This window comes from Pezoporus occidentalis, unplaced genomic scaffold, assembly GCF_034315485.1.
Source record: "Pezoporus occidentalis ecotype Australia unplaced genomic scaffold, CSIRO_AGI_Poc_V1 ctg4, whole genome shotgun sequence".
NCBI classification, from domain to species: domain Eukaryota; kingdom Metazoa; phylum Chordata; class Aves; order Psittaciformes; family Psittacidae; genus Pezoporus; species Pezoporus occidentalis.
This window is the reverse complement of record NW_026915724.1, coordinates 10,551,531-10,575,136: the sequence shown is the minus strand read 5'-3', so window position 1 is coordinate 10,575,136 and position 23,606 is coordinate 10,551,531. Positions and strand designations below refer to the sequence as shown.

The window sequence follows — 23,606 nt, the reverse complement described above, 5'->3', positions numbered from 1 at the left end:
TGCAGGTAACACTCCAGGGTAACATCTCCACTAGCGTAATTGGTGACTTTAGTAAGCTCTAATTGCTGACTTTAGTAAACTCTTATGTATCTGCTTCTGATCTTGCAAGAAGTTCTGTGGGGACAGGTCTCGGTGCAGACTAACTTCAAGAAGCACAGCCTTAGTTACATGTGATAAACAGTGAAATTTAAATAGCAGCAAAGAGAAATCATGAAGAACAAAACCCTCAGGTCTTTTAATGAAAGACTCTTTCTGAAAAATACTGAGCAACTACCGCTGCTGGCAGTGCGTGTCTCTCTTTCGTCTTAGTATCTCTCTGAGACCAACTCTGCCTAGAGATTTGTGCCACTGTTGTTACTGCTTTAAAACCCAGAGCCCTGAACTGAGTCTGCTGTGGAGCCAGCTTGGGAAAACTGTAAACAATAGTCCCTGCCACAGTGAAAACATAGACACATGGAAGCAAACTTTTGCTTAATATAACTGCTGTTTTGCTCTGCAGTTGAAGGCATGAAGACTAAGTTCCCTGACTCCTGGCTCAATACTCAACTTTCTAAAGCATGCTGTAAAAGAAAAGAGAATGATACATATTTCCCCTTATAACTATTTGGTAATTGTTCTTGTACACTTGGGTTAGAAAATTGTCCAAGTTTTGCACAGATACTAAACCATGTAGTGTTCAAGGTAAGGAGAAGAGTCAATTTTTGCTCACAATATTTATACCTTCTTACCTTAGTCATCAGACAGCTAAGTCCTCCTGATCTGTAACTAGTAATTTATTAGTAATAACAATATGGAAAACATCTCCAAATAAAAAAATGCTCTAATACAAGATGAGAGGATACCCTTAATGCTGAGTTATCATGATGTATATGAGAATATTTTTATAATCTCTCATGCAAAGATTTTGTTATTCAAGATTTGTTATTGCGGGAGACAACTGAAAGGAGTGAGAATTAATGCCAGAATGGCACAAAGGGGCATAAGTATAAATGGGAGTCAGGGCCCTTCTATCTAAATAAATGTCATCATCTTTTACAAATCTCCTTACCGCCACTTGCTTTAAGCTTGATAGTCATTAATTCTTCCGAAATTTTGCCCTTTTTTATGGTTTGTGCATTCAGAGGACAACCAGACAGGCTGAAAGGGATAGGAAAAAAAACATTAGCACCCACTTGAAAATGGCAACAATCCTTTCAGGCAATATTATCATGCACTTGGACAGACCTTTGTACCTAAGGTCATATCAGTATCTCCATTATAGCATAGCTTCGGAAAATGACAAAACTCATAAAGAGCCATTTAACTGTATATTCCAGCTTGAAAACTGGCACAGAAATCTCAGCCTATAAGCAAACAACTCTTAAGTATATTTCAGAATAATCAAAATAGAGGTGGCAGACACTGTTATGTGAAGATGCATTTACAGAATTCTTGAAGTTCTAACACTTACATATAAAATCTCTTTATTGTTTTTATTAATGGCTCGTGCTCCAGAGGAGAGGGCCAATATGGGTCCTTTAAAATGGCAAATTTACAATCCTAAAAATATTTGGTTAATGGGACAATTTCCGCGGTGCACAACTATTGCATCATTTTTTTGATACATAGTAGTGATCAATACAATAATAACTCTGAATACACCCTATAGGCTGTAATAGCTTTTTTTGAATGGTTCTATTATATAGTCAGTTTGCTTTTTAACCACTGTTCACATTAAAGTGCATTTTGCTATTTCAAAGCTTACAGTTTCATCAACTGGTAATTATCTGAGGCAATTTTTATAGCCCACTAAAGGGCTAAGATGAATTGCGCTGTCTTAATACTATCTTTATAAATAACAAAGAAGAAATACCCATATGCTGAAGAACTGGCAGAAAGATATGTATTCAGATGTAGCCAAATAAGGAGTGAAGGAAAATTTTGTTCCACAGAAAAAAGGTTAATTTTTGTGTAAAAACTAAAACAAAAAATCCTAGCAGATATGGTGTTTCCACATTGAGAAAAAAAGAAAATAATCTTTGCAGGTTAAAGTTACCTTCACACTGGTTTAGTTAAAAGTTACATAAGCAAGATGCTAATTCTCCAGTTTTAATATTCTGCTTTAGTATCTCTGTTCAAAGCAGACAACTAACTGGAAGAATGTCTGAAAACCATGGTTTTCTTATGTTTCAGATCTCCTTGGAAAGGATATCATATCACAAAGCTATATTTACTTCCTTATTTTAACTAGCATGATCTTGAGTGTGTTCCAGCATTATGTAGGACAGAAATCATCTGTAGGATGTGTTGCAACCAGACAGCATACTATTTATGTTATTTGCTTAATTAGCACCAGTTTACAGTAATGTCCTGATGTAATGCGGGATTATAAAGTCAGGGTAAAACTGGACTCTGATTTTGTTCATGTCACTTTGTACATTCATGTATTGGATAAGTTGCTTCAGAGTGTAAGAAAGAAAGCAAAGGAGGTATAGAATGTAGACTTAATTCCTTCTACAGACAGAATACCAAATTTTACCAGATATTAATTCAGATTCTATAGACAGATTCTTTAAGTAAATATTGAATGAATTTGGTCAAATGTTTTTACGATGATATATAAAATCATGGTGTTTATTGTTACTTATGTGTGGTTATATGTGTGATTCCTGCTTAGGGTAGTTTTCTTTGTTAGATTGTTGTAAATTCAAACTTGTGTAATCCATGTTTACTTCTTTGTGTGGTTATAGCTATTTAAATACAAAGTTTATGAAAACAGCTTTTCCACTGGTAGAAAGATGAAATTAACACAGCCATTGCTCTTACTAACTCTTTTCTGGTGACATTTCAATGATATTTGCAGTTTCTGTAAAAGATATTTAGCTATTTGCTTAGGGAAGAACTCTCTTAAACTTTAAACTGCACAGACACTGTGCTAATCTGAAGAAAAGTCCTGGGAAGAAGAGGTTAAAAGTTGGTTCCAGCTCTCTGAAAGTTAATCTGATCTATATTACTTCAGCTGTAATGTAAACTATGTTGTTACTCAAAAGACTTCAGCACAATTTATTCAGACTGTAACCTCGCATGTTGCCAATTCAACAGTGGAACATTAAGAAAAATGAGAAGAGAAAACACAAAGTTATACCTTCTGTGGGTGACAAAAACATTATTAACATGACCCAGTCCGTTGCAGCCTGGCAAAGGACAGTGTGGCAGCTCTTGTTTGTTCAGTTTCCAGGATAGTGAAGACCCATTGACAGGACTCTCCTTCTGTCTCTTGGCAGCCAAAGGACAACCAGAAGCAGTGCGATGAGAAGTGTATTTACCTGATATGTGACCTTGGCCATCACAGCCTATGACTGGACATCTACAGAAACACAACAAAAAAAAACATTTTCACTGGAGAGAGCAAGCAAAGACAGTCTCAAGAAAGCCTGAGAAAATAATTTCGGGTGCCTGTGCCACTTTGCGTTAATGGATTAAGACTTGGTCCCTGGTGGCACACTGTACCCGAGCATCCAATTCACATCAAGATGAATTGTGGGAGTTCAGCTAATTTTAAGTTTAAAGTAATTGGAACAATGCAAACAGGGATAGCAGTTGCTCTTCACTGTTCAGTCTCCAAGGTGATGTACTTCACCAGCTTCTCTAGAAGCAGAAACTCTTGGTTCAGCTCCAGCTCTAGGCCCTATTCTCTCATGGCTGGGGCATCTCCTATGATCCCTCAATTCCTGAGCTCTTTGGGCTTTTTTCCCTCTTTCTCTGTCAGAGCACTGCTTTTATACTCACTTAAGTTCAGGGTCTTCTTTTTCTTCCTTGGTAGGAGTCACTTTGATACCTCCTTTCCTGGCACGAGGACAACCAGATAAGCTGAAAGAAACACACAGAATAAAAACTACCTTTTCCTGCTGCTGCTTGCCAAGATCCCTGAGCTCTGTAGCCCCATGTGATGGAATGGTTTTTACCTTCTGTGGGATGCATAGTTCCCTGTCACGTGGCCAGAGCCATCACAGCCAGGTGTCGGGCACCTATGGAATAACACAGAGGAGCTTACAAAATTCAGCTTCCAAAACACAGAGTAAATATGCATACATTTTCCTCTTTTTGTAGGGTGGAAGAAAGAACAGCAGAGCTTTGCTGAATAATTAAAACAAAGTTTTGCTGATTTTTCCTTAAATGAGCAGACTCCTTTCATATATTTTTTTCTTTTATAACAGAGTTTTAGTAAGAAATATGAAATATATTGCATATCATGTGTAGATTTAATTAGTTTATAACACTGTTTGCACAAAAGATTTTTCCTTGTATATGATCAACATCACAAAAAAGAAACAAAAAGCAGCTTGATATAGATCTATTTGTAAATTTACTGTTATGTGTTTGTTTGCTATTCTTCTGATGTTTTCAGGTACAGATATAAATAAGCACTTTGCCAGTATTTACAGAAGGGAAAACAGAAACAAAGAAACAGTTTCTCTTTTGGGCATCAGTAGATGATAGCCAGAATTTGAATTTAGTAATCTGTATATTCTAGCACTGTAGGCATATGACAGGACCAGATCTTTCTAGCACTAAATTCAATTGGGTATTCAGCTTGGCAATTGGATTATACTTCAGTCTCATAGTTAAGGGGTTTCTGCGTGTGTGTGTGTGTGTGTGTGAAACACACAAGCATTTTTAAGTATGAATGTTTAATACTAAATACTAACCTGCCTGTTACTCTGTTTTTGCCAGTGGTTGGGGAGGGTGGCCTTGCTGCTCATATATGAAGAATGTGCTCCAAAAGCCTACTGGATTGAGTAGGTTTTTCTACTGACTTTTGTGTGATTTGGAGCAGGGCCTTCCTGGTAGCACCTTCCTTCTAAGAAGTTCTTTTTTCTTTTTTTTTTTTCATTAATTAATTTATTTATTTTATTTAAGGCTATTCTATCTTTTTGTGGGTTTTTTTTTGGTTTTGTCTTGTGGTTTGGTTTCAATTTTGTTTGTTGGTTGGTTAGTTTGATTGTTTTTAAGAGAAGAGAAACACCTCAACACACAAATCTGCACAAAAAATAAGTATATACCTTTAAAATTCATGCCAGCCATTTCTATATTTCTGTATTATACAGCACAAAGCTCTTATTCTAAGCATTCCTAGGGGCCTTCTAAATGCTATGCTTTGTACAGAGTATCAGAATTACAGAAAGTTGTGGCAAATAATCTTGTACTGAACCATTAAGGAAACTTGCATTGTTCAGTGCTCTTTTAGGGGTCTCATTTGTTACTGTATCTTTCCTGATGGGTGATTTAATCTAGTCATTGGTAGACTGCCATGGGAAACACCTACAAATAGAATTGTAATAGCACATCTGAGTGTGCAGGTGTATCTCTTCACAGAATATTTAAAACTATTTTTCTGTGAACAATTAATTTGTCAAAAATGTGATTTCTTTTGGACATGACCAGATTTATTCACCGATTCAAGTAGAATTCAGCAAATAATTTCAATTGAAGAAAAAGGAGACTTTTTTTTTTCCCTAAACATAATGTCAAAACATTTCATGATGACATTTTCTGAACAAAATATTTTGGCAGAATGACATGCCTCACACTGACAGCAAAGGTAGAGGTGTGGGTTGCAGAGTGCCAGATATGCTCAACTGCGTAGAGCTTAATGTTGACCTGTCTAAGTGTGGGACAAGGACTGGGCGCAATGTCATGTGAAGCAGGCAGCAAGGGCAGATGTCTGGAGAGTGAGAATGCTCACAAGCAAATCCAGAATATCTGCCAAATACTATGGGTATTAATTTTGGCTACTTGTTTTATCAGATGATCACAGATGAAAGAGTTGTCTGCATAGACTAGACATGGACTTTAATTCAGTAAGGGCTCTTTGTGGGAGAATCAGAGTGTTACAGACTCAAAAAAGACACTGAACTAAATTTAAATCTCCCCATTTGTATTTATCACTTCTGACACCACATAGATTTCACAACCAGATTAGGTTCCAAGGTATTCTTGAGGTCATTAAAGATTTGAGGCTGAGATTTTTATCTATACTGATGATATTTCAGGTGGGCTACCAACAAATTAACAAGAAGCTTCACCAGCAAGACTGCTAAGCTTGACCACTGGGTTGGGTTTTCAGAATATTGGTTATACCTTTGTATGGACTGTGAAATTCCACAATACAAGATACACCAACAAACAAAGTATTGCCTTATAGTCAGTAATACTGTGAATCTTCATCAGCTTTTAACTAGTTGATGAGTTTGGACTAGTGCCCCAGCTTAGGGAGTCATCCCCTGTTATGGATTCCTGTGCAGAGCGAAGAAAATCAGATTTACACTGGAGGACCAGAGGCCTCAGGAGCTCTAGGTAAAAGGTGTCAACTCTCAAGTGGATGTAGGTTACAGATTCTTTTACAATTCATCTTTTTTTTTTTTTTTTTTCCCCACGAACAGGTCTCTCAGTTATTTCACATAGAATTTCTAGTAACTGTGCACCGTGTACAAGCAATTTTTTCCCTTCTCTAAGAGGGTTGCTTTGTCTTTAAATAGATGAACTACAATTGCACATAAAATCGGTACACTGTGCTTCAGATCTAGGAGCCTTTCTGGTACTTTTAGTGCCTAGAAAGATCACAGGGATGGTTGTAGTTAACTGTAGTTAACTGTAGTTAAGCCAACTGACCACAGAGGTCAGCCAAGAAAACTACTGAATGAAATATGGCGTGCTGCCTAGGCAATATCCATCAGTTTTTATATGTTGTGTGAAACCTAATGAGAAGAACTGCTAGATCTCTCCTGAAAAATGGACAGTGCAACAAACATGTCTAAGGATAGGACTGACTACTTATTCTTCAAATTTTCTGAACTGCAGGTAAATATCTTTCTAAAGCATACTTTTAAAATTCTTTAAGGCTTGATAAACAAGCTCTTTGATGAAATAGGATAATCAATCATAATTATCCCTTACAGCTATAAAATCTGAGTCGTCACCAATTTTGGTGTGGTTTAATTTGACCACTTTAGATTTCTCTGTGCAGTAAGAATCCTCAGATAAAATATTTTTTGAATCTGAGTCAAAGGCTCGCTTTCTGAACAGATCTTCCTTATTTCCAAACTGTAGATCACATGGAAGCCGTGTATCTTTGCTGGCTTAGAGTTTCATAATTAATGCCAAAATCATATCTTGATTCTGGCAAATTAAACATGAATAACATTTGGAAAAAAATACACAGCTTTTTCATATTCCTGCCTAACTACATGGGAGTATTTTTGTGGCCTGATTCTATGAGCATTTATGCCCTTTGCTCACATAGCAATAGTAAAATTAACTATTGATATCATATAGAGTACCAGTGCAAGCACGATTGCAGTTTTTGGCATGAGATTCCATTTAGGTAATGTGCATCAGGAGCAGAGTTTTGTTTAAAATTTCACCTGAACTATGTTCGCAGGAGCTGAAATAAGGTGGTATGCTCATATAAAATAATTTTATTTAGCCCTTTTTCTTTTTGCGAATTGTCTGTGAACAGATTTTGATTTTTGCTCTTTTTCTAGTTAATTGAAATTAAATGCTAAGTGCGTTATGCAACATATTTCTGTCTGTGAAATGTCCATGAACTTTGACTTTGCCTTTCACAACTCACTTATTATACATGTCGTACAGTGTGCAGTTTGTCATTTAAGTCATATGCTGTTGCTCCTCTTTCCTTATGGCATGACCAAAACTCTAGAAGCTTTAGTGGAAAAATAACCATATTGGTATGCAAATTTCCTTGTTCACACATGAATATGGGGGGGGGGGGGGGGGGCTGCATGAAGAGCAACTATTCAAAATATTTGTGTGAGTGTCTATGTATGGCAGAAAGCCAACAAAAGCAGGGACAAATATATATGACTCAGCAGACGATTTCAAATTTGTCAGCATTTTTGCAAGTCAGTTCCTTGCTTTTTGTGCTGCTCCTTTTAAAACAAGCTAAACCTGAATTTTATACCTTTGAGGCTCAGCAATGGAAAAAATTGAAGCACTGTGCCAATGTGTCAGTTTACCTACTGGCTTTGGGAACTGCATTGAACAGTTGCCCGTACAAATGGCCTTTCTTTGCCATTTTGCTGCATCTCCACTAGGTTCAACTCTGTAGCTGCCATCGATTCAGCATTTTGTTTATAATTCAAGTTGACAGACCAGGGAATAAGACCACTAACAGATGATCTGGGGAAGCTAAGCACTGAGTCAAAGGTAAATGTAGTCACTTCTGCTATTAATACCATCAGAACAGCTTAATAATGCCATGATCAAAGTTTATTTTCTTCTATCTGGTCTAAGATGAACCTAAAGGACATAAAGGACAGTCACAGGATTCTCCCCTTTTTACATGTATTCATGAGTTTTTCCAAGCCATCTATTATGTGATCCAATTTACAAGTTGCAGAGGGAAAGCTATGAAAGAACTCTAATTATCCTTTCCTCTTCCCCACATCCTTATTGACAAAGCCAATTCAATAACTAGATGACTGGTTGCCAGTGCCTCTCTTGACTACAGATTTTTGAAATATTCATATGTCCCTATACATCTGTCTATATAGCAGAGCCTGCACAGTCCTTTTGTAAGTGACATTTCATGGTGAGAATTATGCCAGCACAAAATCATATGACTTGATGTCTGCTTCAGTGACATTAAACTCATAGTGTATGGTAATGAATGATAAAAAAAATGATTTGCAGGAGTTGTCTCATTTTTAGACTTATTCTAACTAAATTTATTCTAACTAAATAATTCTGAGTTTATTCTAACTGGATCAGACTGAGTTGTTTGCCAGATCAGTCTCCCACATTAGGTATTTTCTATTTCTCTCTGATTCAGAAATAGTATAGAACAGCATCTCTCCTAGAGTTTAGTTTTTCCCCAGGTCCTGGTTTATTCATGAAAATGAAGCTTTACATAAATGAAAAAGAGAAATGGAGAAGAGTAAACTCTTTTTCCCTCAAAAGCTTTCAAACTACTTCAAGTTTCAGACAAAAGTTTGATGTAACTCAGAGCAATTAAAATGAACAACTGCATTAACGTTGGGAACATGTTGATCAAAGATAAATTACAATGACATCTGTGCTATTATCAACACTTACTTAAGCTCCTGCGAGTTAGCAGCCATAAGGGATTTTAATGTCTTGTCAGCTAATGGGCATCCAGAAACACTGAAAAAAAACCCAATGTAAAATGTTTTACTAAAACAGAGCCTTTTTTCTTTTCCTCAAACAGCAACATCCAGACACTCTGTGACTTAAAATGGGAAAAAATAAATCCTCAAATAATCACTCTTGGTAAAAGAGGAGCTGCCAATATCAGGCTGTAGTTCTTAAATTACTGGAAAGATACATGGTTAGGGTCAAAGGCTAATAAGCCTCTGTAAAGTTTTGCATGGGGAAGCACTGGGACACAGACTCCTGCCTTTCTGTTGTCTACATGAAGGGCAGGTAGGGCACCTGGTCCATGAGGCTTGGAAAAAGCAGCAACAGCTTCCAACCTGCTCCCAAAGGGAAAGACAGGAAATTATTATTTCAACCCCTTGGTTGACAGTTGCCTATTCTGAGGAAAATATTTAACATTCACAGATTATGTTAGCAGACCTATGAATTTCAAAGCTTTTCATAGAGATATCTGCAGAAACAAAGCCATTCATAAAGATATCTGAAGAAACTTCATTTAAAATCTCATGTACCAGCATCTGTACAGAGAATGCTTGTACAGATAGGAAAATGCAGACTTTACTAAATGACTTATCTATAGTTCTTAACTGAGAAATGGAGCTACAGCAATAAGCATATGCTGCTTAACTCCATCAGTCAATTGAGTCCAGACCTTCAGAAAATATTGCAAAACCAGGAAAACCAGACACATTTCTGTACGCATTATTTTCTGCAAATTACTTTTGAATATTCATTCATGGGTAGTATAAAAATATTCAAAGATGACAATAGTTAAAAGTAGCTCTATTTCCTGTTTTAGGCTTCCTGTTGTTTCTTACCTGCGGTGTGAGGCATAGTTTCCTGTTACATGACCGCTACCATCACATCCTGGAGTTGGACAACTATGCAAAGAACATGCAGTTAGAAATTAGAACATATATAAGACACCACATAGCTCACCCTATGCTGCAGTGATGTTCATCTATACACATCTCAAGACTGTCATGACACTGCAGAAAACTGGTAAAATTTACATTACACTTCTAGTTTTCAATTACTCCTTGAAGCATAGATGGAAAAAAAATTCCTATTTCCACTATACAAGTGAGTCAAAATGTTTGGGTTTTTTTTTCATCTATGTAAGGTGAAACCATAATGCTTTGCATAAATGTTTTGGATTACTAATTGGGTTCTTAAAAGGGCAGTTTTATTATTGGTACCAAATTTTGACAACAATTCATAAATATTAGGGCTGATCTCCCTATAACACAAGCCAGAGAAAAGTAATATCCAAAATAATTCCCCTGAGTTCTGACTAAAATAAAGCACCTTCTTTAGAAACACATCCAATATTTGCTGACATAAGTGAGAAATTATGTGTTACAGTTGCAGAACGGACAGAACATATGTTCTGGTTTCAGCTGGGTTAGAGTTAATTTTCTTCCTAGTGGCTGATGCAGTGCTGTATTTTGGATGTTAATAGCACACTGATATTAGGAAGGAGTAGAACCAGGACAGCTGAGGTGGACTAGCCAAAGGGGTATTCCATACCACAGCACGTCATGCTTGGTCTATAAACTGGTGGAGTTACCTGGAAGGGACTGATCGTTGCTCAGGTCAGGCTAGGTATCGGTCAGTGTGGTGAGCAATTGTACTGTGCAGCACTTGAGTGCTTTTAGTTTTCTGTTTTGTTTTGTGTTTTTTTTTTTATTTGTTTTATCCCTCTCTTTATATACTTCATTACTATTATTGTTATTATTATTGTTGTTGTTATGTTTTATTTCAATTATTTGACTATTCTTATCCCAATGCAGGTTTTTTTACCTTTTCCAATTCTCCTCCCCATCCTGAATGGGGAGAGAGGGGAGTGAGTGAGTGGCTGAGAGGTACTTAGTTGCCAGCTGGGTTTAAACCATGACAACATCAAGCTCATATAGCTGAATTACAGAATGGGCACCAAAGTTTCCCAAGATATTTCTCATCTGAACTGAGAAGTGATAAGAGGTGAGTGATAAGTGATACACATTTAGCAGGACATATAGGCTCACTTATATATTATTATATCACACTTCTTTTTCCAAGAGATGGAAATATGTTTGACTTGGAGAAAATGTTATAGCTTCTGTTTTCACTCAGCCCTTCTGTCATAACACTGAGCTCATTTATCAAACTTGGATACAGTTCTCTGCAAGAGGGCAAAGATACCAAGAAATGCAATTTGTGCATGGATGGAGAGACGGAAGTGATTTGATTATACCTTTCTACAATATTCTAAAACACCAACCCTGCAGAGTCACTTTATAAAGAGATGTGTTTCTTTCATTGGGCACTTGAATAAGAAGGGCAAGCAGAAGCTGTACAAATACTTCTAGCTAGCGCTTCATACCAATGAATAAGGAGTACTGAGATCCCCACCTCACTATTTTCTCTGAGCTGGCAGAGTGTTAGGAAGTATTTCAAATCTGTTAAAAAGCCTTAAGAAAGAGCTTCATTTTCACAACCCATTTCAATATGAGCAATGCAGCTCTGGGCAAGAGAATTAACATGAAAAATTAAAAAGCACAGGCTAGGAAATGGTACTCACACAATAGTTCACTGCAGCTAAGCTAACCATGTCAGAAAGTTTTTCTGTGCAAGTGTTTATGTCATTTTAAAAACTTCCTCATGATGGAGCCAACTGTATTGAATTGTTCTGTGCAAGTTCTTTAATGGGACCATAGAAATGCAGTATGATCCCTATATTATCTATAGATTTTTCTAATAAATTAAAACTATTTCTTATTTAATTTTATGCACAGTAACATTTTAGATACCTATTTCTACTCACTGTTTAAAAAAAAATACAGTAAAACCACCGTAAGTTGACCATTGTCCTAGTATTATTATTTAGGAGAGTAGAAAAGTGTTTTACAGACATCTCAAAACAGGTCAATATCACAAAGGAATAACTATTACAAAAGAAAAGCCTTAGTCTTCAACAAAAAAACTCACAGTGATTTTTGTGCGCATTTGATTTAGAAGGGGCAAAACAAACCTGACCTGTGGCAATTTAGATTGCGAACTACAATTACAGATACAATCCGATGAGTAGACAGCATGTAGACTGGATGGCATGAGAGGAAAGAATCTCTCTCCACAGCAGCTTGCATAAAGAAATGTAAATTCTAGAGGCAGAGGCAGAGCTAACTGCTTTCGTGCCACAAGGTGATGGGATGCTACACATTTATTTGTGGGTGAGTCTGCAGTGATATGTTATGGACTGTCATCACTAAGCGATACGGAGTTCACTTGTTTAGAAAGACCTACTGTGGGTTGGGACAAAAAGAATAGTGTCATAAATGATTACTAAGCTGTAGATGACTATTAGAGTGAAAACACCATATTGATATCAAACTGGTACTGACGTGAATCCAAGGGAGTTTTGTGAAGTCTAGATGAGAGTTTAAAAAGTGACTAGTGTTAGGAGCTGGCTGGGACAGTTTTGCTGACAAATTCTAAACTGAAACAAGCTGTTGCATGCAGAAAACATTAATGGAATTTCTTTGCAATTTTAGATAGTGAAGTTTTGGAATTTAAAACAGAGCAAGCCTGCTCCCTCGGAGTGTAAATTTGTGCATCCACTGGATTTTAGGCATGACAGAATAACTAACTCAGATTTGAAAGAAGCAGATAAAGGACTTAAACATAGATTGCCTACAGTTTAGAGAACCCTGGGACAGTTGCATACCCCAATAGCGAATAGTCATGTGCGTCTCCTTGTTCAGCTCCTGCAAATCTACTCAAAACCACCACTCAGAATGACAGCGTAGTCAGCTTTTACCAGGGCAGAGGAAAGCATGGCATTTTTTGTGACTCACGTGATGAGTTCCTTTTTGAGATCTCTTGAATGGAGCTTAGGTTTAGGACTTGGTATGGAGACATCTCCTGGATACTTCTTTTCCTCCATGTTTTCTGGAGAGCTCACTGGATCTTTCTGAAATATTAGATGAGATTGTGACAAAAAGTTTCTGTCTTCAAGGCCTCCCAAATATTCAACAAATAACTTACTGTGACAAGAAGAGAACCTCTTGGAAAATATTAATAAGAAAAAAGTTTTAAGAAATAAAGTTTAGTACCTCATAATTTCAGGTTCTCATTGGTAGACTTTTAAAAATGTTGTGCAAGTATTTTTAAAAGCAGATGCTGGATTAAGTCATACATAAGCAAAATTTTGTTTAGATTTATAAAATGGTGATAAAGGCAAAAGAAAAATATAAGGAGAGAATAAAGTTGTTGAATATATAGAACCAAAACAGACTTTGGCAAGTATGCTCATGTTTTTTTCTGTGCAAGTATATCACTAAGTTTTGTATACAGTTGAAATGAGTCCTATTGTACTGTGAATTAGTAAATTGCAAGCATAAATTAAAACTCCCCTATTTTGTGTAATCATATGTAAATACAAAGCTTTTCAGGTCTGTAGATTGGAATGACTATTCAAAGAGCAGATTCTTGTTGAAATAAAAGTGATAAGAACAAACTGCTTTGGAATTTTCTTAGTAGCAGACTGCTAAGGGTAATTCTTGATTTCTACTGTTCATAGATGAAAATCATCACTACTACAGTGCTGTTTGATGGATGGTATGGACCATGAACATTCAATTCCTCAAGAAGGAGTTTGGAAATTTGGAGTCCTGAAAGGAAATTTATTTTTGCTTTCTAAAAAATCTGCTTTGATTGCTCAGAAATAGCTCGGTTTATTCTGTTTTGAGAATTAATTATTATTATTTTTATGAAATGTAAGTATTTCCTTTCTGGAGGAATGCTCTGTGGAGATTGTATCATTCAAGAATTTTCCAAAGCCCATAGCATCAATTATCAAATCTCAATTAATCCCTTCTGGGACTTCATGTTGGTTTTGTGTCTCTGTTCCAGTACTCATGAAGGTATCACCCAGAGGTGATACCTACCTTGCTGTCTGTAGGAGCAGAAACTGCTGCCTGCGGTTGAGAGGAGAAGCTCCCAGCTCCTGCTAAACTTACAGGGCTGGTGCCATAGATGCTCTAAGCTTGTGCAGCTGATGAACATGCTGGGACAGAGGGTCAGGGATGTCTGCAGAGCTGTTAATGCAGAGCAGAGGGCTGAGGAGAATCTGGACTGAAAATGGAGATTCTGCCTAACGGGACTTGTAAGCTCTGCAGGGGTGTTTCTTCTGATAAATCTTCCATATGGTCCTCTATTCTGGCAGCTCATCTTTGCCTGTTTGGAGACTGGATCCTCAATATGACTTCCTTCTGTTTTCTGGTGCTGCCTACCTACTGTCTTCTGAAACTTACACTACACATACATATAGATACCATGCCATATTATTGTTATATCAATTACTACCGATTTTTGCAACCACATTTGTTGGGGTTATTTTGTTTCAGAATAATCTAATCTGCTACAAATATGGAAATAAAAAAGACGTATATACAGTTTTTCTAAACACGCTTTTATAGAGATTGTCAATTAATTAATTGAAATGAAAAAACCCTGATCTATTTCAGGCTTTTAGAATTTTATTTGTAAAGGAAAATATCAGATAAGGAGTAATACAGAAAATTAAAAACAATGAAAGATAGTGCTAAAATGTTAGTACAGAAATAATAAAGAGTTGAAAGTCCTCCAAACATGGAAACTAAAATGCTAAAAACCAAAGGTGAAAAAAATGGGTGTCAGTTTTGCTCAAGATTCAAGATATGTCAAAGGCTTTTTTCCAACACTGAGTTAAATCCTGGTTCCAGTGGCATGAGGGGTTCTTTTTGCCACTGGAATCCATAGAATGGGGATTTGAGTTCCTTTTTCTCTGTCCATAAGTTCTGACAAACCTTTTTTCTATACACATAAATTGCAGGGTCCTAGAGAGATCGGCAGCAGTGTAAGTCATTGTAAAATCTAAAGTGCCAAAAAGAAACAAAATAGCAACCCAGCTGGAAGGGATCAGATGTCAAAATAACTTCAAAAAACACAGGTAAAATGGTTTACGCCTAACAGAATGGAGGTTGAAGAAGTCTGGCTTCTCAGTTTCCCCTCTAACAGCTACGCTCTCAGGCTACATCTGTATCGCTGAATGGAGGACCAATGCTGCATCTCTAAAAATTTAGTGCATATCTTGCCTGGACCCTAACTATGTATCAAAACCAGGCACTCATCAGCCTCTTCCATTTCTTGTCAATGGCACAGCTGAGAGGAAACTGGAGCATAGGGTGGTGAAAAGACCACTCTGGCTCTCCACTGGGATCCCAAGATGTGTGATGTACTTTAGGACGCACCTGCAGCAAACAAGGGTAGCCATCCCTTTTTGTGCTGCAAGGTATATTAATAGTTTCATATGTATGTGCTCAAATGAAAGATATCTCTTGATCTTTTGCTAGTGATGGACCAGAAACTTGTGTATGTGTGTGCATGTGTGTGTGTGAGATATTCATCATGTCACTCTCTGACACTTGCTGCACAGAGAAGACTGATCGAGAATTATGTGTATCAATGCTTGCAACAATGCTACAGTATTGTAGTCCACAACTTCACTTAATAATGTTTCACTGAATCACTTAACAAAAATAAGATTGTAAGACGAAGTTTGCCATGAGTATATTTACAGCCACCAGTATAACTGATAGTAGAGGGATTAGAATTGCAGTATTTTCATTTTCCATCTTTGAAATAATTCATTTTTTTTCAAATTTTAATTGTAAACTTCCTGAATTGACTTACTAAAATTTGGTTGGGCTTTTTTTTTTTTTTTTTTGCACCAATAGTTATACACACATATACATACACAAACAGCTACCATTTCATAGTAACTGCTCTTTCAAAAAAGAAAGAATCTAGTAAGGACCAAAGTGGGAAAACAGTTTGTTTCCTAGTTGACATCCCTTAGTATATTTCCTAGGAATGAGGGGGACATATAGACATTTAAACAGGTGATTTCTTCAGCACTGAGTTAACAACTTGGGCAACTCTTGGTATTATTCAAGCAGCATGAAATCTTTAGACGTGAAAAAGCTGCAAAAGGAAGACAGTGCAAAGGGAATGCAAGCAAAGGAATAATTAAACTGCGCCTTTCTACAAACTTGAATCAGCATTCATGGCCCAAAAGGGGTTGCATCTGTCTGAAAGGAGTAGGTTGGACCTAAAGACTAAATATTTTTTTGTCCTCTGCACTTAAGACTGAATGTAGAGCTTCATGTCTTGGCTTGCGTGCTTCTCTAGGAATTTAACTTTAGAGGGAGAGATAATGCTTTGGAAAAACACCTTTAGCACTTCCCACCTTTTGGTCTATTAGGTGATGATCATCACAGCTACTCAAGTCCAACCATACGTACATTTTTTCCTTTCCCATTTGAATGGATTTAAATTAAATGGCATCAAAGTTCTGAAGAATTCCAGGCTAAAATAAAAATCAGAACCAGCCCAATTGGTCCAAAACTACTATTTTCTGCAAAAAACATGTGTGTATTCATGCATGCACACTACAGAAATAAAGAAAGCAATGAAACTCCATTAATGTACAGATGGAAGTTTATATTGATTTCAGCAAAGACCAGAACATAATGGTAACATGAATAACAGATAATAGCATCTGGCACTTTTAACATTTTTAAGCCCTGAAATCTTTGGAGAACTGACAGTTGAACTAACTAACAGCTCTAGTTATTTCTCAGCACTTTCCTTTTGGAGAGATTTTGAGCTTTTTCCAAATTCAGGTTTTTTTTTTTTCTAAGGGGGCATCTGGACAGGCTATTTTTCTGAGAGAGAGAGAGACAATATTTTCTGGAAATTACCACCAAAATTAAGCAACTGTTGTGCATATGAAGCAGATAACAATGAATTAGATATAATCAGTCATTTTCTTTGCATGAGGATAACTGCCAGTCTTTGGTTTTGAAAAGAGAGCCTCTGGACCTGACATCACTGGACATGTCAACACTACCCAGGATGGCAAAAGCTCACAAAAAAAGGTTTGGTGCCTGATCATCGATTAGGGATGAACTGCAGAGTGTCAAAGCAAGGGGCAAGTTTGCCTGAACACAGACCTTTATGTCCTGTCAGGTAGCTTGCTGATGCCTCCAGCTCCCTGTGCCAGTAAGGGGCAGAGAAACAGCCAGCCACCCATTACAGCCTTCTGAAAGTCAATCAGGGACTGGAGGGGATGTGGAGGTGCTCCTGCCACGGCTCTTTCACAGAGCTGCAGTGGCAGCAGGAAGGAGGAGTAGCAGGACAGGTCCCCTGCCAAGTCTGTGGCACCAATTGATCCCCTGCAGCAAGGCATTCTAGCAAAGCTGAACGTACTTGCTCAATATGCGTCATGAATGGGGAAGAGCATGAGCCCTCAGCTTACTGCCTTGTGTTAAACTCACTCCACAACCCTGATGTAGGGATCATGGTCTCATTGCTGAGGTAAGGAGAAACATCAGCCCACAGAGGTGACTGCAAAGGGCTCTTCAAGACAACTCAGACTCCAAGAAATGATTCTCCATGGTGCAAGCTGTTTCAGAAGTCAATTATGACAGATGTGTCGGCAGTGCTGCCAGATGTTTTTCTTCAAGCAACTGAATTATCTTTTATTTCCAGGTATTTTTTGAATTGGTGGCCTGGATCCCCTAACCTCAGCCCCAAATAAATTTACCCCATCTATGTTTTCTTGAAGTGCTGGTTTTGAACAAAAGATCATTTTGTAATAAACATAATGTAAAAATGCTATTATTTGATATATAAAACCAAAGAGGGAGAAAAAGTATTTAAAACTGCATAAAATCTCCCATTTGGGACATCTTTTAGTCTGTTTCAGAAAGCTATCACTTAGGTTTGTCTCTGTTAATTATCGAGATTTTATCTAATTAGCCTTTAAAGGTGCTGGTGGTCCCTTCTTGATTTAAGAACAATGTAAGCAATCCATATTCTGACAGCCAGGCTCAACAGAAAAAGAACTAACAAACTCACCAGCAAAGCAGAGGAATAAGAAAGAAAGGCAAAAGGAGATTATGCTGCCTTGTTGCCAAGATGGGATAAACAGACATGAAAGAACAAAAAAGAAACAAAACCAAAATCAGCACAACTATCAAGTTCAAAGTAGCAGTCCAGAAGATATTAAAGTTGGAAAATTGCTAAATAGAAGTGTTTGGTGAAATTTTAGTTGCTCTTCTTTGTTCCTGCAACTTCATTTTCAAATTTGGGCTTTTACATTTCCTAGGACAGGTTGAAAAGGGAAGGCACCTTACATACTCATCTAGTTTTGTATGTTGTTTGCTTATCAGATACAAAATATCTCAACTGGTGGAAATTATGTACATATCCTCTTGGGTTATTTTTTATAATCAAGAGGTTCAGAAATTCCTAACTGTTTTGAATATCGGAATTTGTGCGTTCAGACTGTTTTCTGGACCACTGGACTCACTAGTGAAATCTAAGACTCACTGGCAGAGATTTCTTGAAGTATGTTATGTGTAAAATAAAAAGTTTTCCACTGTAATAATATTGTAGGCATGGTTCTAAGCATGTGTTTAAATACATAGATAATAAATTATCTACAATTAGAAAGAGTTGATGTGGAAAAACTACTTTTTGTTTCAGCATGTAAAAAGCTGCATTGATTTGGGTTTTCTTCAGTTTTGGGTTTTTTTTTTTTCTTTTTTTTCTTTTTCCCCTAGGCCATTGGGGCGTATGTGCTACAAAACTGAGCCATCAGGAAAAAACTTAAAAATCAGTTTCTGTTGATGGATACCTTTGATTTCCTGATCTTAGAGACTAATAGACGTTCACAAGTAGGCTCTGAGAGCAAGTTTTTTCAAAGTGAGTAGTGATTTTTTACGTCACGTTGAAGACGGATTTAAAGCCAGCTCAGTGTTCACAAACTTCTACCTGTGGAAATTGATTCCCTTTAAAATGCACTAGAGTGGTCATCCCGAAGACCATCATATGGCCACTCATCCAAGGGAAAAAGTCATCCAGATACAGATAAAAATACCTCTTTTTCTTCTTCTTTCCTGCCATGGGTCTTGCTGTAGTTGATTGGTGTATCCCAGCCTTCCTGTTCACAAAGAGCCTGGTAGAAGGCTGCATTTACCAGGATGCTGCTTGTTTTGAAAGGAGAAGAGGAAGGAGTGGGAAGCACTGTGCTGGAAGAAGTGAGAGGCATAACTTTGTCTTGGCTTCGGTTCTTTTTCATGCTCAAATCCAGAGTGCCATTTTCATCCACTTCTATCTCAGCTCCCTGACATGCAACAGGAAACAGAGACATGTTCAGAGACGGACATGGTGAGGCTGCAACATAACCATGTGGTGCTTTTAAAGGATAAATATAAATGTACGCTTTTATTTAAATTTATCTGAATCTAAAACCAGATTTTCAATTTATATCAGTTAATGTCCAACTCTTAGGAAGACTTAAGCATAGCTTCGGTAATGATATCCCTGCATCTCAGCTTAAACATAGCAAGTAGAATTTAAATAAGATGCCTCTTAACCATAACCTATACACCCTAAATCTAGTTTTATTTAAAAAAAGTTTAGCTTTAAATCTTCTTGATCTTTTCACTCTTACAGAGAACTATGACCCCAATTCACAGTTAAAAGCATTAATGCATTGTTTAGGTCACCAACAGCAATACTATTATGTATTCTCCCTTCCCCCCACACCACAGAAACATTACAACATCTGCGGCATGGGGGAGAGAAGGAGGGGGAAAGAAATATGCCTAACAGTAGGAAAAATTTTCACTAGGATTTTGTACAACACTCAAAATAACATAAAGCTTTAATCATTTTTTTCCTAGGCCACTAAGGCACAGGTCTGTACTGAGACCACTAGACTGGGAGCTATAAAACGATCTTTAGGAGGTTCTCCCTGATGGTGACCTTAAGCACGAGCTGCCAAAGCCTTTACTACCTGGGAAGAATATCAAAAAGCAGCCTTTGATTACAAGGGTGTGTGCAGTTAGGGGAAAGACTCAACTGCTCTTTCCAGTCAGGGAGAAGATCTCAGAGGAGCTCCTGCTCAGCTGTACAAGAACAATGAAAAGAAAGATCATTGTTCTGCCTCACCCTCTCTGACCACAGAAAAAGACTGTAAACTCCTCTTCTTAGAATGATGAAGAGCCCCTGGAAGTGCAACTTACTAATGCAAGCTACCAAAATTTCATATTGACATACTGTGTATACAGGGACGAGTATAGACTAGTTGTTGCTATCGCCAATGATAACTGAAGTTGAGTACGGGAAGTGGCTTCTGGAGGAGCACTTGGTAGACTTGTTCTCTGCATTGCCCTGAATAAGGTGGAAAACATTAAGACTACAGAGGTAATGTCATAGATCCCTTAATGTAAAATGCTGTAATTAACACTGCTATGTGTCTTTTTGTTATTGTCATCACTACTATTTTTTATTTGCATCATCACAAAGTTCAAATATAGCTTGAAAATTTGGGGCTAGGTATGTTAGGTGCTGCTTAACTGGAGGAGACAGTCATATAAATCCAGATTGAGACTTCCTACCTTGAGTAATGTAAAAGTAAACCACTAGCATAAGTCAGTCACCTAAACTCTCTGTTGGAAATGGAAAAGAGACATGTATGTCCAGGACACAAATTTTCCCATAATTATTAGACCTCTTCCTTAGGAAGAGATTAGACACTGGCACAAAGGCTCACTTTCTCTTTTTTCCCATGAACTGTTGCTGGAGCTTGGTGATTAGTCAACCATTTAATAGCTAAAGATAGGGCAGTGAAACTTCTCCTTGCTTGAAGATCTTAAAAACAGTTGTGGTGTAACTGGGAATTATTATTGGGAATCCCTGAGCTGAAAGTGTGACATGGCCACCCTGATTGGACTAAAACTACAAGCTTCCTTCATGCAGCCTTGTCTTCTATCATTGCCAGTGGTCACTCATTTAAAGGTAAAATGTGCCTGATGAAATCTTTTTAATCAGAAGGGAAATGTTGGTACAAAACGAAAATTTAGGACCCAACAATCTCTCCTTACAGCTTGACAGACAGCTTGACTCCATTTTATATCCATGGGTCTAAGACAGATGCCCACCTAGACTAAAACACTACCAAGCCATCTGCTTGCCCCCCATTCAGAAACTCAGGCATCTCTTGTTTGCTTCTCCTGCATAGCAAAGTTCACATTTTCAATCATACGGCTTAAAGAGAGAGATGTTTTATCATATTTATGGGAAGTAAACACACTTCTAATATGTTCATACTAAGACGCTTTGGTTATATCTTTCTACCCCTTTTTAGTAAATAGTTTAATCTCCTGTGATAGTTTTAAGCCCTGAATTTGACAGTGCAGCTTATCCTGGATAATAACTTAGTAACCACAACATCTTATGCCATCTGTATAATATCAAATACATTTTTATACCAGCATTAATAAACCTTAGTTACAAAAATCCAAGATATTAACTATATCAGTGCCAAGTACATACTCCAGGATCCTGCAATATAGCTCTGCTATGATCGCCCCAGTGTTTTTTGGCTTCATAGTTGATATGTAACTATAGCAATGAAACAGAGCTACAGTAATCAAGTTTAATGTCCAATGTAAAGTAAAATGCTAAATATTGTAGTTGATGACATTTTTCATAATAAAAAAACTTGGGTTAAGTCTGCACAACCAACATTCTCATAAAATTCCAGACCTCTGTGACAGATGGCTTAGGAAAGGAAGCCATGTGACTGGGCTGCAGTAGTTTTATAGTGCAAACCCCATAAATAGTGCAGTTTCTCTGTCACTGACAAAATATCAGCTACTCAGAGGGCAATAGAGGCAACAAAAAGGACCCAAAAGAATCAAGGTCCCCTCCTTGGTGAAACTAGACATCAAAAAATAACAGGAAATGCTTTGAGTCTGAGAAACAGGTACCATTAGCAACAGCAAGAAGTTCTGGTTCATAAGCAGTACATTAACTAACGTAGATATTTAAAGCTTTCTCAGCACTTTCCTGAAATTCACATAGAAGTTGGGCTGTCCATCGTGTACCTAATTCTGATCAGGCAAGGCTGGGTTGTGTGTTTGTGAAGTAGCATACAGATGGGGTTTAAGTGAGCTCACAGATGCACACAACAATTAAATATAGTCATGGAAAAAATATCCCCTTTTACCCATTGCAGGATGGATCGCAGGTTTACGGCATGGCTTTTTATTCAGAATAATATAAAAGAACTATCACTGCTGCCTTCATAGCAAACTCCAAATGGTAGAGCAAAAAGAGAGGATAGTCAGAGATACTGCTTCAGTTTTCATTCCTACTCTCATTCCACCCTCCTCTCAATATGTCTCCTTTGCTTGTTTTACTATGTTTATTTTTACATTATTTTTAAAATGGAACTAAAAAGACAAAATTGGCAAATGGCAAAAAAACCTAGAGCAGTGCTATGACATGCTGACAGAAAATGGCACTTATTATGCTCAGCTCAGACTTGTAAAGGCTGTGTTCTCAGTGAAGGCAAGATCTTGTTACTGTTGACTCTACTGCATGTGTGAACAGGCCTATATTTATCCATTTAGCATGACATATTTAAAATATAGCTACCAAAACAATGTAAACTGTTCTGATTCTTCCTAAAAAGCATAAGTAAAATAAAGATGCAAATGTATCTTATTATTTCCTAACTTATGTAAGCTTGAGGCTGTGTAAATCTTGGGAGTCTGATTTTGATATCATTTACATTTACACTGGTGAAAACCAGAAAAAAAATCCACTGAAGCAACAATGAAAAATCAATGAGGGTGAGAGGATACACACAATAATTAAGTTCAGGTTACTCCTTATCCACTCCCACATCAGTGACAGTGTAATCACCCCCACAGGTTTCACAAGCAGGTGTAAAAAAGGTTCCAGAATTAAAAAGGAGAGAAAAATGACTGAAGCATATTTTCTTTATTCCAGAATCTATTCAGTGAAAAGATAAAGTACAATTAATACTATACTAAGATTATATGTCTAAAATGAAGACTAATATAAATATGCTCCATCCCGGGCGGTGCTCAAGTCCAGGTTGGATAGAGCCTTGGGTGACATGGTTTAGTGTGAGGCGTCCCTGCCCATGGCAGGTGGGTTGGAACTAGATGATCTTAAGGTCCCTTCCAACCCTAACTATTCTATGATTCTATGATTCTGTGTAAACAAAAAACGGTATCTAACTTCTTCAAGTTCTTTGTACTTTAACATAAAACTTTTTCAACCTCCCTTTTATTTTATGACATATATATTACAGAATATTTTTGAGTACATTATTAAGTCTTGTTCTTAGAACTGAACTACATCAACTAGAACAATAAAGGAAGTAGGGTTTTGTGGCAAATTATTCCTGCATTTTTTCATATGCTTTTGGTCCATCTGATCACTCACAACATTTAATACTCTGTAGTATGTCTCTGGTAATGATTACAAGTTAAGTTTTATCTCATATCTGGATCAGAAAGAGT

The 23,606-nt window shown here is 37.2% G+C and overlaps 1 protein-coding gene across 13 annotated transcripts in view; it reads right to left on the bottom strand.

Moving 5' to 3' along the window:
- Positions 1–23,606, bottom strand: part of ST18 (ST18 C2H2C-type zinc finger transcription factor) — a 169,868-nt gene that overhangs the window by 6,259 nt on the left and 140,003 nt on the right. For all 13 annotated transcript variants that reach the window (XM_062633412.1, XM_062633407.1, XM_062633416.1 and 10 more), the window contains 8 exons: positions 19,142–19,387; positions 13,011–13,126; positions 9,993–10,055; positions 9,094–9,162; positions 3,945–4,007; positions 3,769–3,849; positions 3,125–3,346; positions 1,049–1,137 (listed from right to left, as the gene is read on the bottom strand). In XM_062633412.1, coding sequence (XP_062489396.1) covers positions 1,049–1,137; positions 3,125–3,346; positions 3,769–3,849; positions 3,945–4,007; positions 9,094–9,162; positions 9,993–10,055; positions 13,011–13,126; positions 19,142–19,387 — 949 coding nt within the window. The remainder of the gene's footprint in view (positions 1–1,048; positions 1,138–3,124; positions 3,347–3,768; positions 3,850–3,944; positions 4,008–9,093; positions 9,163–9,992; positions 10,056–13,010; positions 13,127–19,141; positions 19,388–23,606) is intronic.